This window comes from Acinonyx jubatus, chromosome A2 (genome assembly GCF_027475565.1).
Source record: "Acinonyx jubatus isolate Ajub_Pintada_27869175 chromosome A2, VMU_Ajub_asm_v1.0, whole genome shotgun sequence".
Classification (NCBI taxonomy): Eukaryota; Metazoa; Chordata; class Mammalia; order Carnivora; family Felidae; genus Acinonyx; species Acinonyx jubatus.
In genome coordinates, this window is record NC_069383.1 from 57171902 (window position 1) to 57186595 (window position 14694).

At 35.3% G+C, this 14694-nt stretch overlaps 1 protein-coding gene across 29 annotated transcripts in view; it reads right to left on the reverse strand.

Annotated features, from left to right (window-relative positions):
• HDAC9 (histone deacetylase 9) overlaps nt 1-14694 on the reverse strand; it is a 739528-nt gene that overhangs the window by 490940 nt on the left and 233894 nt on the right. For 2 of the 29 annotated variants that reach the window (XM_053218352.1, XM_053218351.1), the window contains exon 3: nt 9412-9514. The exons of the other annotated variants lie outside the window; for them this stretch is intronic. In XM_053218352.1, coding sequence (XP_053074327.1) covers nt 9412-9430 — 19 coding nt within the window. In that variant the 5' untranslated portion in view covers nt 9431-9514. The remainder of the gene's footprint in view (nt 1-9411; nt 9515-14694) is intronic. 29 annotated transcript variants of the gene reach the window in all.

Consider the following 14694-nt stretch of genomic DNA (forward strand, 5'->3'; position numbering starts at 1 on the left):
CCCATATGACCCAGCTAATTCAGTGAGGGTTAGGAGAATGTGGAAATATGGTAGCAATAATGATATTCTATTAAACGAATTTCCAGAAGAAGCTGAAGAAGTGTGTACACAGGTATACTCACAATATTTCATGTCAGCATTTATTTCATAAGTCACTTTTTTTTAACTTTGAAAGCTTCTACAGAGACTAGTAACTATATGATTAACTTCACTGATACCTTCACCAGTACATTCTCATGAATTTATGAAGGCTTATGTAGGATTTTCATTGAGCACTATTAAGTTAATTATCTCCCATTTTCTTAAAATTCAAACATATGTTTTATTAGCACAATAATATCTTGGATATCAGAATGCTAATCGAATGAATCATTCACACTGGTTTAAATTTCTGTGTAGGTAAAGGTCAAACACCAACTGTAATATATTAGCTATTTTAAATGAGAAACCTTTCTTAAATATACACATAATTCTCAAGATCTTAAACAGAATATATTGATATAACCATATGTTTCTTCAGTGACTGTGAGTCATCCTGAAAGTTAAATATTTTATTACCTTTTGTACATATAACACCATCCTTTTGAAGAATATATCATTGTTCCCCAAACCTAAATGGTCCTTTCTTAGTGTGAGTTCTCTTAAACTAGGCAAAATTTTACTGCTAGTGGTTTATTTGAGAAAGGATTCTATAAAACACCAACAGCAGAGCAGGGAATGAGACAGTAAAGGAAGGCAGCCAAGAAAAAGCAAATTACAACGATGGACAACTGGAGCTTCATCCCTCTGGGGAACTCTGGTTGCCAGCGTACTACACATTCTTTAGACTTAACCAAGGGGTAAGGAAGCTGAGATATTTACACATCTACTCCTGTCAGTCATTGGTTGTAGGATACTTCCTGGTCGCATTAATTCTCTGGCACTTCTGACCTGCCATGCACCTGTAGTAGGCATTTGGTATAGGCTTGAGCCACCAAAGAAAGCTCTCAGGCAAAGACAGAACTGTGCTGGCAAGAGCCAGACCATAAACAAGCCCTGAGAGATATGGGTGGGGGGCCTACACTTTCTGCTACAAGCTCGGAATACAAATTGGAGTTCCTTTGTTTACCATTTCTAGTTCTGTCTGCCTCATGGTGGTTGATCATCTCATAGATTGTTTCTTGCCTGCTGGTATGCTTCCCTCTTAATTTCTTGTGTTTTGTTTTCTAGCTCTGTGTATCTAGAATGTACATTTCAAAGACTAATATAATTGGTTATGAAACAGAAGTAAATCTTTTTTGCTTAAGGCCCTTACAAACTATCCCCAGAGAAACATTTTCAGACTGAATATAAAACTTGGGTTGTTTCAAAGACATTTCTGATACTTCCTCTGTGCTGGAATTTGTTACCAATAAAATGAGATTGCTGAAAAGCTGAGTTCTGGATGGAGAAGCTATTACCAAAGAAATGACTGTACATAGATATGAATTCATCAGTGAAAGAGATCACAAATGTCCAGCACGAAGTTTAATCTTATGACACCCTCATTAAAATTACAGATGTGGATCAAGTCTATGACCATAATGAGGGGCTTCAGTAGACTGTTTTAGGAAATTTGTTGAGAGTGTTCCAGTATTATCTTAAAATATCTCATGGCACAGACAGTAATAATAAGAACATCAACAGGAATACAGTAATAATTTGGGATGATATAAAAGCCATATATGACTTCTGAATAAAAGTGATGGTCTGACCAAATACATTTATTGCTCATGCTTTCAGAAATACCATAAAATGGCAGTAAAATAATTAAAATTCATAAGCCTACAATTAAAAAGCTAATGGAACAGGAGACAAAACTGAGCAAGAGAGTTCAATGAAATTTTAAAAAGAAAAAGTGAAATGAACAGTGATAAACACCGTGTTGAATGGAGACAGTGCCATGTGAAGTAACTACAGTGAGCAAGTATCCATTTGCCTCAGGCCGCAGAATCCCCCAGAGATTCAGAACTTGCAAGCACAGCACTAAGGAAGGTGAGTGGCCAGGTGCAGGATCAAAAGCAGAGGGGCTGCTTTAAGGTCTGATTACAAAGCATTTAAAATGTCATGTCCTCTCCCCAGTAGCCAAGAGATTTCTCTTCCCCTCTAGGTCTCTTTCACCCTCTACACATACTGCACCTGTTATGACTACAAGCGGAGAGATTTATTCCTTGGATAAACTGAACTGATACAGGGCCCCAGTCCTAGCAGAAAACCTGAGATGCATGTAGAGCTGAAAAGTGGCAGGCTGACTGAGTGCATGTCTGCATAGCCTGCTCGCCAATCTACTTGCTGAGCTCTGACAGCCAAGTGTATTCCCTTCAAATAGAAGCCTGGAAGATTCCTCTCTGGAGACACTGAACAACTCATGAGAAAAAATCTAAAGACACTGCTGTGCAAGGATTCTCCCTAAACACAAGCACACAAATACACATACACCCAAAGGACTGCTAACTACTCAAACTTCCCACACAGGAAGCCATCTAGTCCACAGTCACCACACAAATAATGAGCTTCCATTGAGTAAATGCTCACTCTTAAACATGAAAGCTTCCAACATTCAGTAGATCAAACAAAGGAAAAAAAATGTGAAAGGGGTAGGGAACAAAGAAAAAGCATTAAGTGCAGGTAGAAGAACAGAAATTTGATTAACTATAATTAATATTCTCTAATAAAGCTACCTAGTACATTAAAATAAGAACAGTTTTCTTTGATAAAGGAATGCTCTTAAAAAGTGAAGAACTTTTGAAGCACTATAAAAAATGAGTCTCCAAATTGAAAGACTCTGCAGAAATACCCAGCAAAATGAATAAAAGAAGACTAACACATATAAATGTGAAATTTTAGAACAGAGATAAAGAGAAGATTCTAAAAAGCTTCCAAAGGAGATGAGGAAGCCACATATAAAGGAAAGAGCATCAGATTGAGACTGGAATTCACAATGATTTTCAACTGGTGCTCCTGGCTTGGCCACACAAATCTATTAACAACAAGGAGACAAACATGACATTTTCAGACAGGTAAAAACTCAGTAAATATAAGCTACCATAAAATGTTCTTCAGAAAATGAAAGCAAAAGAAAACCAATGAAGAAGCCATAAGGATCTAAGAGAGAGGGGATCACCCAAGAAAACAGCAAAGGAAAAGATGCAGGATCAGTACCACCAGAAAGCAACCAGTTCATGGTAGAATGGGTTGGAAACTCCAGGAAATGTTGCAGGTTTGGACATATTTAAAAAAAATTAAATTTATTTACTTTGAGAGAGACGGGGGGGGGGAGAGAGAGAGGGGGAGAGAGAGAGAGAGAGAGAGAGAGAGAGAGAGAGAGAGAGAAAACGCATGCAAGCATGAGTGAGGGGAGGGGCAGAGAGAGGGAGAGAGAGAGAATCCCAAGCAGGCTTTGCACTGTTGGTGCAAAGTCCGATGTGGGCCTTAAACCCGTGAACCGTGAGATCATGACCTGAGCTGAAATCAGGAGTCAGAGGTTCAAACGACTGAGCCTGGTGACCCTGGTGTCCCTGGTCAATGTTCTTTATAAACACATGGCAGAAATATTTAAGCATAGAAAATCAGATAAATGGGGGGGGGGTAAACTTATAATTAACTTCAAGAAAACGGCAGCATTGAATAAGAGGCATGGTTGATTCAGGAGTAACATTTGACTAGTCATGTAAATGCTAGTTGATTTTATTTAATATTATGATACAACCGTTGGGGTGGGTGGGAAGAAATGTACATGTACCTTATATATACATGTGTGTATGTGTGTGTGCATTTGTACATTTGCACGTGGCATGGGTACACCATGGGTGGATATATATAAATGGATATTAGGAAGAAATTCCTCATCTCCCCACACAAGGCAACAATACATACATTTCGTATATGACTATGTTATTTCAAAGTATTAATGTAAAAGAGCAGAAAAAAGCAACAACTTCTAAAAGTAGTTGCCTCTGTGCACTGGGAAAACAAACTGGATAAAGACACAGCAGGGCATTGCTATTTTCATTCTAAAAGTTTTTACTTTTTAAACTGAATGCATGCTTTATTTTTATTTCTAAAAAACTATACAGAATTAATACATATAACATTTTAATAATTTTAGTTGTTAAGTCACAGAGAACCCAAAATTCAAGTCAGTGTTTAAGGCCTAGAGAGTCCTCATTATAGTTAACATCAAAGCTGAGAGAGAGGAGGGATAAAATAGATGTTTATGATATTCCATAAAAATTGTATTTAATAAGGGTACAAATTAATTTTCAAAACTGGTATACTTTAGTAAATAAGTAGGCCACCTTTTCCCCCATCCTTCTATTCTTAAGTAATCAAATATTTTGCTCCAGTTAGAAATATGTTTAAGAGAGCTCTTCATCTATTGTAGACAACAGTTTTCCTGGATATAGTAGCTGAAATGTGATAGTTCAATTTGAGAGTATTTTAATTTGTTAAATATAAAACATAATAGCAAACAAATGCTGTGAACAACAAAAAGTCCATTTACAATATTCTCTTTCAGAATCATCATTCTGACGCAACATAAAGAATCCATTTTTTATCACGCATCAACCTTTTAAACATTTCCTTTATTTGTGTATTGAAATTGAGTTCACTATAACTCAGCACAGTTGTGGTTCTGAGAAGTTAAAGGCATTGAGTTTTGCTTACATAGGCACATATGGACAGAATTACATTTTTATAGTTGGTGAATCAAAAAGAATAGTATGAAAATAATGGAGAATTTTTTCCCTCCCTATTTCCTTATTTATAAGAAATTCATCAAATTATCTATTGAAGACTGTCAAAAACTAACATATACATGATGAATTAACTTCAGAGCTGTTTGACTTTTTTTCTTCAATCAGACAAAAAGGTGATTTTCTTTTAAGTTTTTTAAATTCTTTTAAGAGTCTATTTCTTATTTGGTTAATTACATGCACATCAGAGAAAAGAATTTGGAGATATTAAGTTATCATTTAACAATTTCTCCAGTTTATGTCGTGATTTAAACTCTTACTTTCTCAACTAAAATAGCAATACGAGTGCAACAAAAGTCCTTAATAGAGCACATTTATATGTTATTTATGGTTTGCTAGTCTATATACCTCAATAAACTGAAGACCAGTAAAGAACCCTATTATTCCTGGGTTTACTGAACAGTAATAAAAATTTAAAATAATAATAATAATGATCAGAAAAAGTAAGAATAGTGGTGTAACTATATTATGAACTGGGGGAAGAAGAGGAAAATTATTCTCATTACCAGGCAATAAGTCAATAGACTGTGTTTAATAAATGAATATATCAAATAACTTCTTTATTTTTTAGAAGGTGATAGTTTTTTAATTTTTTGTTTTGTTTGTTTTGTTTGTTTGTTTGTTTGTTTTAGAGAGAGAGTGCCAGGAGGGGAGAGGAGCAGAGGGAGAGAGAGAAAATCCTAAGCAGTCTTCAAGGCTCAGCATGAAGCCTGACATGGGACTTGATCTCACAACCATGAGATCACAAACTGAGCTGAAATCAAGAGTCAGATGCTCAACTGACTGAGCCACCCAGGCGCCCCTCAAATATCTATTTAAAGATATAGAGCTTTAAGTAACCATCCAACTCTTGATTTCAGCTCAGGTCATGATCTCACAGTTAGTGAGATCCAGTCCCAACTGGTTCTGTGCTGACAAGAAGAAGCCTCCTTGGGATTCTCTCTCTCCCTCTCAATCTGCTCTTCCCCTGCTCTTGTGCTCTCCCCCCGCCAAGATAAATACATAAACAGTAAAAAAATGAAGATACAGATGTTGTTTCTATAAGCATAAAAGGCCGAAACTATTAAAATTGGTTAATATGGGCAGGACTGGGAATAAGGTGAAATGGGATAAAGAAAGGTTTCTTTTTCATTGTAAGCCTTTCCATACTGATTGATGTAATTTTTTAAAACTATATATCTGTATTTAAGCTTCCAACACTTTACAAGAACATGCATTTTTATGCACATGCATTTTATCTTATACACACACATAAATATTTTATATACATATATACACATATACAATTAAATACCTGATTTTTTTTTCAAACATGAAATACATCTTCACAAGTTTGTAACACTAGGGGAAACCCCTCAGAAAGCTGAGTGGACCCAGATGGTGAGTTTACAATGCATGACCAATACCCTATTTCTGAACTTTTAATAAAATAAAAAGTTAATGAATGTAAAATAAGAAACCTCATACCCTTTTAGAGACTTCTCGGCAAGAGTTTCTTTTTTTTGTTTTGTTTCTAGAATATTTTGCATTAGTTGAAAAAATTCCCTGCCATCTCACTAAACGTATAAATCATTTGTTGGAGCCACACAGCAGAAGTGGCTTTCAGCAAGGGTATCATTTTTTGTTCAGCACTAGTATGTAAAACATTGTTTATGTTCTGAAGCAGTCATGTGGCTACCTTCACATGAGTGAGTCTCCCTCAATTTTGGGAGCAGCTTCCACAGGATGTTACCAATATTATTTTCAGAAAGAATATATATTATTTTTTAATTGTGCCATCCTTAAAGCACTAAATGTCTATTTTATAAAAAGTAATTTGAATATAAATCAGATCAAATTTGAGAAGCTTCCAATGATGCCTTTAACTTGACAGAAAAGGAACTGATAATTGTGTGCATTTTATGTAATTTATGCTTGTGTTCATTATGTAGTTTATTTCAAACGTAGGCTTATTTTTTGTTTTTTTTTTTTCTTTTGTTTTTATAGTTAAGAAGAAGTGCATTCATATATTATTGAGAAAAGAGACTTGGGCTAGTTGAATTCACCAGTTTTTAAAATCCTTACCTTGCTTCCATTAGTTTGGTATGGTACATGATTTGCCATGACATCCATCCTTTTAATATGAGTTACAAAGTCCAGTATTTGAATGTGACAATATTTACTTATAGATTTATACTACCTACAACATTTCATCTAATTTATGTGCAAATTACTTTCTGAATCTGTTTTGGCATCTACGTTGGAAATCTATAGGGACATTAACATGTTATTGAGTCAAGTAAGGAAAAAGGCTTTACACCCAAACATTTGGGATCCAAGAGACTCACAGAAGGACAAAGACATCAAGCAAGAAAATAGAAATGTAATATAAGTACCCTAGGAAAACTCTGATGACTGAAATAGCCACTTCACCTCAGGTTTTTTACTTATGTGTTTCCTTTGGCAATATATATCATTCCAAATATACGTGCTCTAGACTGGGCAGGAAATTGTTCAAGGTGAAGGGAAGAGCAGTGAAGAAGGATAACAATTGCCTTCTCATGCTTCATATTCTGACAGATGATAAACTATATTCCATACCAAATCCCCATTCTCATTGGTTCCTATCTTCTTGTGTATCTACCAGTGCCATAAAATGTATTGTTATTAATATTATTACTGCAAACTGTTTATAATTTGGAAACATTATACCACTTTTAGAAGTGACTTCCTAGAACAAAACCAAAAAGAATGCTCCAAGTATATAATCAGGAGTTTGTTAAGTCAATTTTAATGCTTATGAGAGACTATGGGACAGTAAGTTAAGGGGCAAAGAAGAATAAACATTAGTCTTATTGATTATATCTCAGAATTATGAGTAAGGGACCAGAAAATCCATTCAGTCTGAAGATCCAAAAAAGAATTTATTCCACTTCCTTTGCTTATAAATATATTGGTTTATATTAATAATCTTCTTATTTGCACTTATGTATAAGATGCTACATTAATATGTTACACTATACTTCTTACACCAGTATTTATCATTTCTATTTATCAGCTCTAAAACTAATAAGCATTTATACTGAAAAATAAATTAATTTTGACTGAAAATTATTTTAGAAAACAACTCATGGAAACTATATTCTGTATAGTAGACAGTTTGCATAAAATATTAGAATGTATTATAATAGCCTTTAAAATTAAAATTATTTTTTATCATCTACATAGAGACATATAAGGTAAACATTCCAAAAAGTTCAGAATTCAAAAACTAAAATCATATTAACATTTTTCATCATTTAAATTCCACATGAATATTTTAAACAGGAAACTCATAGATTTCTATTTTAATAAAAGATTTTTATTTTAATTTGATTGAACATTTTCCTTAAAACTTATTTACCAAAACTAACTACTGCTTGGTGTAAAATATATCAGACTTTTTATCCTAATTAAAACTCTCAGAATGACTTTTGTATTTTGAACCCTAATTTAGAGAAAACCAACAGAGATATTTTTTTTCAATATTATCACAAACCTGACAACTTCCTCATTGAGCCACAAGATTTCTTTCAATAACTTTTAAATCTAATCTTGTGATATTACCCAGAGATCCCCAACAATTTTCTCAATGCTTCAAAATTCTTTTTCAACAACATGAATTTACTTCATTAGACATAAGCCCATAAAGGTGAAGGGGGAGGCAAAATGGAAAGAAAGATGGCAAAATGTAGATCAATTCAGCTTTAAAATTCTGCAAAAGCCCTGCAAGTTCCACTCTTTAACAATTTTTTTTCCAAAAATTAGTAAAGGTTATAGTTTCAAAGAGTAAAAGAAAATATCGGAACCACTACCGCTCTCTGATCCTTTCTCCTAATGTTCCTCTCTTTTTCGTAACTATAGTCCTAGAAACGGCCAGACAGAACCACAGGGAAATGATCTTTCACTATCACATCCATGTGAATCTGTACATTTAACCTCAATAATTCTTTCACCCACAATTCTTCTAAAAGTTCATCTTTTTCTCTACTAAATTGGTGACTTTTATTGTTATAATCTCTAGAATGTAGAACATTGCTCTACATTCTGGCTTACCTTTCTTTCAAAGAAATTTTCACCCAATTTCTTATTGACTAGACAGAACATTTTTTAAAGCTCCACCTAAGACCCCATTGCCTTTGAATTAGTTACTATCCTACATGCTCCTGACCTACCCCATGTATCCTTTCCTCTCAGGCTGTACTTCAGGATACTGTTAAGATAGAGTTGAGCGTTTTCTTTTTAAGTTATGTAGGCTATCCTAAGTCACAGACCCTTTGTACTACAAATAGAACTGATGTAGTTAATTGAAGGCTTCCTGCTGCTGTATGTAGTCAGCTACTGAGGTAGCTTGGAATTTCAGTGAGTTCTTATAACATGGAGCCCAAAGGCAACTTTAATTCCTCTGATACCCTTATGAGATTAACTTTGATAATATGTTTGGTGACACATTGACAAGAATTGGCTTTTCCTACCTTTTACAACTATTGTATTACAACTACCAGAGTCTGAGTCTTCAGCTGTAGATACAGAGTAGTAATAAAGATGTGTCAGTTGAAATACCTGTTTCAAATTTTCCACTGCTCACAAAATACCACCTTTTAAAACATTTTAGTACCTTTATACGTGATGGCCATTGAGCTCTAGTAGTTTATTTTGCCGTGTTCACAGCATGCTTCTTTTGGTGTGGGAGTGGTCAGTGGGAGGGTTTAGGCATCACTCTAGGGGAAAGATGATTCAGGTACAAGAATTCTCAAACAGTAACTTAAAAACAATGCTATATAATTCCAACAAAATATCATAATCAAAAGTTCATATAATGATGAATTAAACACTTTGTATACCTTTCCTATGAAGGTGGCAGGTTTCCTGAGGAAACGTTCTTTGTGCACTCCTCAAATAGTAGCTAAAACCATGAGCTTCAACTGGTCTAGAACAACTGCTGGGTGACACACAAAGACACAAAATAGAGTAACTACAGGACATCGCGTCTCAGGTAGCAAGGCACCCTGGACTGCTCGAGAGGCAGCACTGGCAGTTAGTACTTAAAGCTGGGTGAACCAGAAATCATATGCGGCAAGGGAAAGACACCTGTGGGAAAACAGTCCAAGAGATGGAGACAAGGCCAAAGAACCCGAACGCCAGACAATGGGCATCCTACTCTGCTCTCCAAGGCCAGACTTAGCTTAAAGAAATGGCAGTCCTATATTCAAAGAGCAATCCCATACACTACGTAATACCCAGATGGATTATTTTTGTAAAGACTGCAAATGAATGATAGGATTACAGGTGTCGGGAGAGAAGTAGACTTATTTTCTAAACACTTAAACTCAGCAATCTTAAAGATTTCTCTTCTGTGATTACCAAAGTGATTAAGAAATTTCAAGAAGGAAAAGAATAGAAGCATCAAAGCCTTTTGTACTTTGTCACTTTAAAATGTCTATCCAGATGACATTTTTCTATCAGTTATTTGTTTTAAATCACCAGTATTACTTGTTATATACTGTTACATCTGGCCCCTGTCTAAGTCGTTCCATGTGTCAACACATTTGCTCTGAAATTAAATTTATCAAATAATTAGTTATTTTTGTCCTGTGAGAACAGTTTAGGAAGCACACTATAACATGCAAACCTATGAGGCTTTACTGATTCAGGCTGATTATTTAGTCTTTTCTAGCTTATAATGAATGTCATACTAAAAACTTAAATGTATCACTATTATTAAATCTTGAAATGATTTTGGAGTCTCCTAAGATCTCTTAGTGTATTAAAAGTATTACATTGCATTTAGAAAAACAACTTTCCTTCTCTCTATATATACTTTTCTATATTTCATATCATATATATATATATATATATATATATATATATATGAAATGCCAAGTTTTATTACAAACTCCTACCCAAAATCTTTTAGACAAACTCTCCATGTAAATTTTGAACCAGGTGTTGAGATAATAACATTTCATTTAGCAATGTTATAATTCATATCTATTCATTACAATTCACTCCCTAAATCTCTCTCTCTCTCAATCTCTGAAGAGATACGGAGAGACAGAGAGAGAGAGTATACAGACAGGCCTTTCTTAATCTTCCTCCTCCTCCAAGCTTGAGCTTTATTTTCATATGAATTAATACTTTTCATAAAAGAATGTCATGCCATTAGCTTTAGATTTAAATATCTTGAAGTCACAACGTATAATACGCTGCTATCCTGAATCCGACCTTCGTACAAGTTGTGTCCTTGCCTTAACTTAGACTAACTACTAAGAATAACAGAAAGTGAGCTCCTCTCAACTATAGGTCTGGTAGCAGGCTCTATCACAAAGTAGATAAGTGGCTGAGGTAATTTCAGTTCCCTTAAATAAGAAAAGGCAATAGTCTACATCTGAAATTTACAACTGACTAGTAATTCTGAGTTTAAAATCCCTGCAAAACTTGGGGTTTTCTTCAAGTATAAGAAATAGTTAACTTTCAGTTCTCAAAGCAATACAGCAGTTAATTACATATGGATCATCCTTCTCATATTCACTATATATGTAAATATATGTATACATGTAGATGTATGTGTGTTGTGTGTGTACGCCAAGGCCCAATTTCCACATATCTCTCATATTTGATTACTCTGAAAATAGCCAGCCCAGCCAGATGCTGGTTTCCATTGGACTCTTTTTGCCTCTATGCTTTTACTGCTTAAGGTTTTTCACTCTCTTCCTTCCTTGCCTCATTCAATAAAAATTGGTCAATGTTACCCACCAGGATCCCCTGTACATCTGTCAGTCCAGATGGGTAGCATGACAAGCAATGGGAATAATACAAACATACGCGCACACACACACACACACACACACACTTCAAGTTCTATGAGAGCAAGTGTACAAGACTTTGTTTTGTGCCCTCATCTATCTTAGGCACCTAGACAATGCCTGGTACATAAATGGCACTCAAAAAATACTTGTCAAACGAATGAAGAGTGGCATCATATCTACCCAGTCATGAATGCTAGAAACAGAAGAGTCATTCTAGATCCCTCCCCCGCCCCTTATTTTTGCATTAATTTCTGATTTCTCCATTTCCGGTCCTTACAGTTCCCTCTCATTATCCTCTCACTATTTCTGCCCAGGTGCTTACAGTTAAGAGTTAACGGACTGTATAATAGTTACACAACCCATTTTAAGTAGCATCCCCTCCTTGACACCACAACCAAAGTTACATTTCTAAGAAGTATTTCTGATCATCAGCTCTACTGCTTGAAATCCTTCAGAGGTTCGTAACCACCATCTTCTCATGGAACTAAAGGGCCTTAATCATCTGTCTCCTGCCTATTCTACATCTTCATCTCCTACCACAGCCACATTATAGATCAAGCCCTCCAACTATCCTCCAACACACAGAACTTCCCTTCAGTGATCTCCTTTGCAAGGCCTCTCAGGCCTTCTCAATCTCGCATTCCCTGGCTTTGGCACCTATTGAGCTCTGTTTACTGTGCCATTTTTCTAAATTCTAGACAGTGTGCTCTGAAGCAAGACATGGCAACATCCACTTTGGAATAAATTCAGTGGGCATCCATTGATGCTTCTTGATTTAAGCTGTAGAGCCTCTATAAGCTCAGTTTCCTCACTCTTTTTCCCACCACCTACAAAGAGGGTTCTAAAGAGGAACAAATGAAATATCATTCAAAGTTCATAGCACTTGATACTCACGGGATATTATTACTTTGTAAGACACAATCTTGACCCCACTTCAATTGCTGCCCCTAGAAACTCTAAAAAGATGGAGCAAGAAATAAGACAGACCCATTTTGTATGTTTGTTTGTTTGTTTGTAACCTGCCTGTTTCTCATTTCACTATTAGCAAATGAGCTCTATGATGTATCTGAATGAAAGCTAAGATACTATGTCCTAACCAGTTGCAGGTCTGGGAAGAATGTGACTAGGAATAAATGATCAATCCTCAGCATCAAGAGAAGAAATGAAAATGTAGCCAGATTGCTGGGAGTGTGCTCTGAGTATATTGTTAGAAGATTCTGGCTCCTCAGAGTCTGCCAGCCTGGACCCTCACCCCCAGAGTCCTCCACATTCATATAACTCTAATAAAATTTCTATCCCTATATCTAAAGATGTATTTACTAATCAGACACTTGATGATTTAAAATCTTTCGGTGTGTGGCTCTTACTTCTGAATGGCCCTAAGAGTTTTTTGTGCTTGGAAGAGACGACTTAGCCATTCACAGAGAGGCAATCTCTCTATAAATGAACAGATTTCCACACGTGGGCTGTAATATATGCATAACACATTTCTCTCGGTGTTAATTTTGGTCTAACATCCTCCTGATGGTCTTGATTACCTTGGAGACTTACATCCTGTGTTCATATATACGTGGTTGTTAGTCACTTTTACTAAGCTGTCTCACCACCATTTCTCAAGAATGATAATAGAAGACACAATATTTCAATAACTCATTTTTCCTTTCAACAAATGTTTATTCAACTTCCTCTTTCAAGGCACTTTGCTAAGACTTAGTTAAATTTAAGTTCCATGTAAAATAGACAAATCCTGTGAAGGTCCAGCTAACTTTGTAGAAAAAATAACTGGAACCATTTGAGAAAACCTATCAAAAAGTTTTATTAATTAAAGGTCTATCTTTTAATTTATAAGTAAAAAAGTTAAGTATCTTAATAAAGATCCACTTTAACTGATTTTATTATCCTTTTTCTAAAAATTGTAAATCCTAGACCGTTGTTTATGATCAGTCATATTATTTATATGGCACCGATGCCAATGCAGTGTGTATCAACGGTATCCAGAAAAAGCAATAACACATGATTAAACATGGTGAGACAGTGTGGCAATAAATGCCTTTCAGAATAGCATATTACCAGGAAAACCAATAGCAATAATTTAAAAAATTTGAGTTATTAGAGGCTTTATCCACTTTGCTTATTTTATTCGTGGTGTGCTAATCAAATACACGTATAGCTGGGCACTGATTCCATGTAAACAATCTATGTTGTGACAAATCTCAAGGCATCTGGTTAAGTCAGATATCTCCCTTTGGGAATTAAAATGAAACTAGAAGTGTTTGCTCTTAAAATCTGTACCCTAGTAGATAGCATCCAACACAGAATCAAACATCCCATCTAATTTTTCCAATGCCATGTTTCCAAAAGGAAATTACATTAAATTCCTCCATTCAAAATGCAAAAAGCAAGACATCCAAGAATGAGATTTCCAGCAGAATGTAATTTTGAAGACATGATTTTTTTTTCCATTACTGGAGATATCAAACATTTTAAAAGCCTGTTCTTTCATAATTGGATTCCAGATCATTATTTTTTTGGCCAAAAAGAAAGGTTTTCTGCATTCTTAAAATAATTAGGCAGGATTTCAAATCAAATTATCCAATTTCAAAGCTCTATTTTTCTCTCTAAAATGCCTGTTAGGGAAGGACTGCTGATGACTAAGCTCTGTGTCATTCTCATGGCTTTATTAGGAGAATGTTCTAAGTCCTTCACTTTCTATGTAATCAGAACTATAATTTCTTCAGGTTATTTTAAGACCCAGCTATGGCTAAAGCAGGAAACTCAATTTTATTCTGAGCTCTAGACATGTCGACACAGCAGAGCAGGGCTCCAGCTCTCTGGGCTATCTTCTTTCATAAACCTTCTTGCTTGGTGTCAGACCAAGCCTCTAGGCTAGTTGTACTCCACTCTCTGGGTATCAAGTAACTCTTTCAAAGACACTGAGGGTAGTAGAACTGTTATTTTGGAAAATTTGTGTTGACATATCATCACTCTACAAATGAAGAGCTTACTTGTCCAGAAAGTACTACGGACTCTTCCTAACATCAATTTGAAAACCATATTCAACAGAAGGACAGTTGAGAAAACCAGGTGCCAGA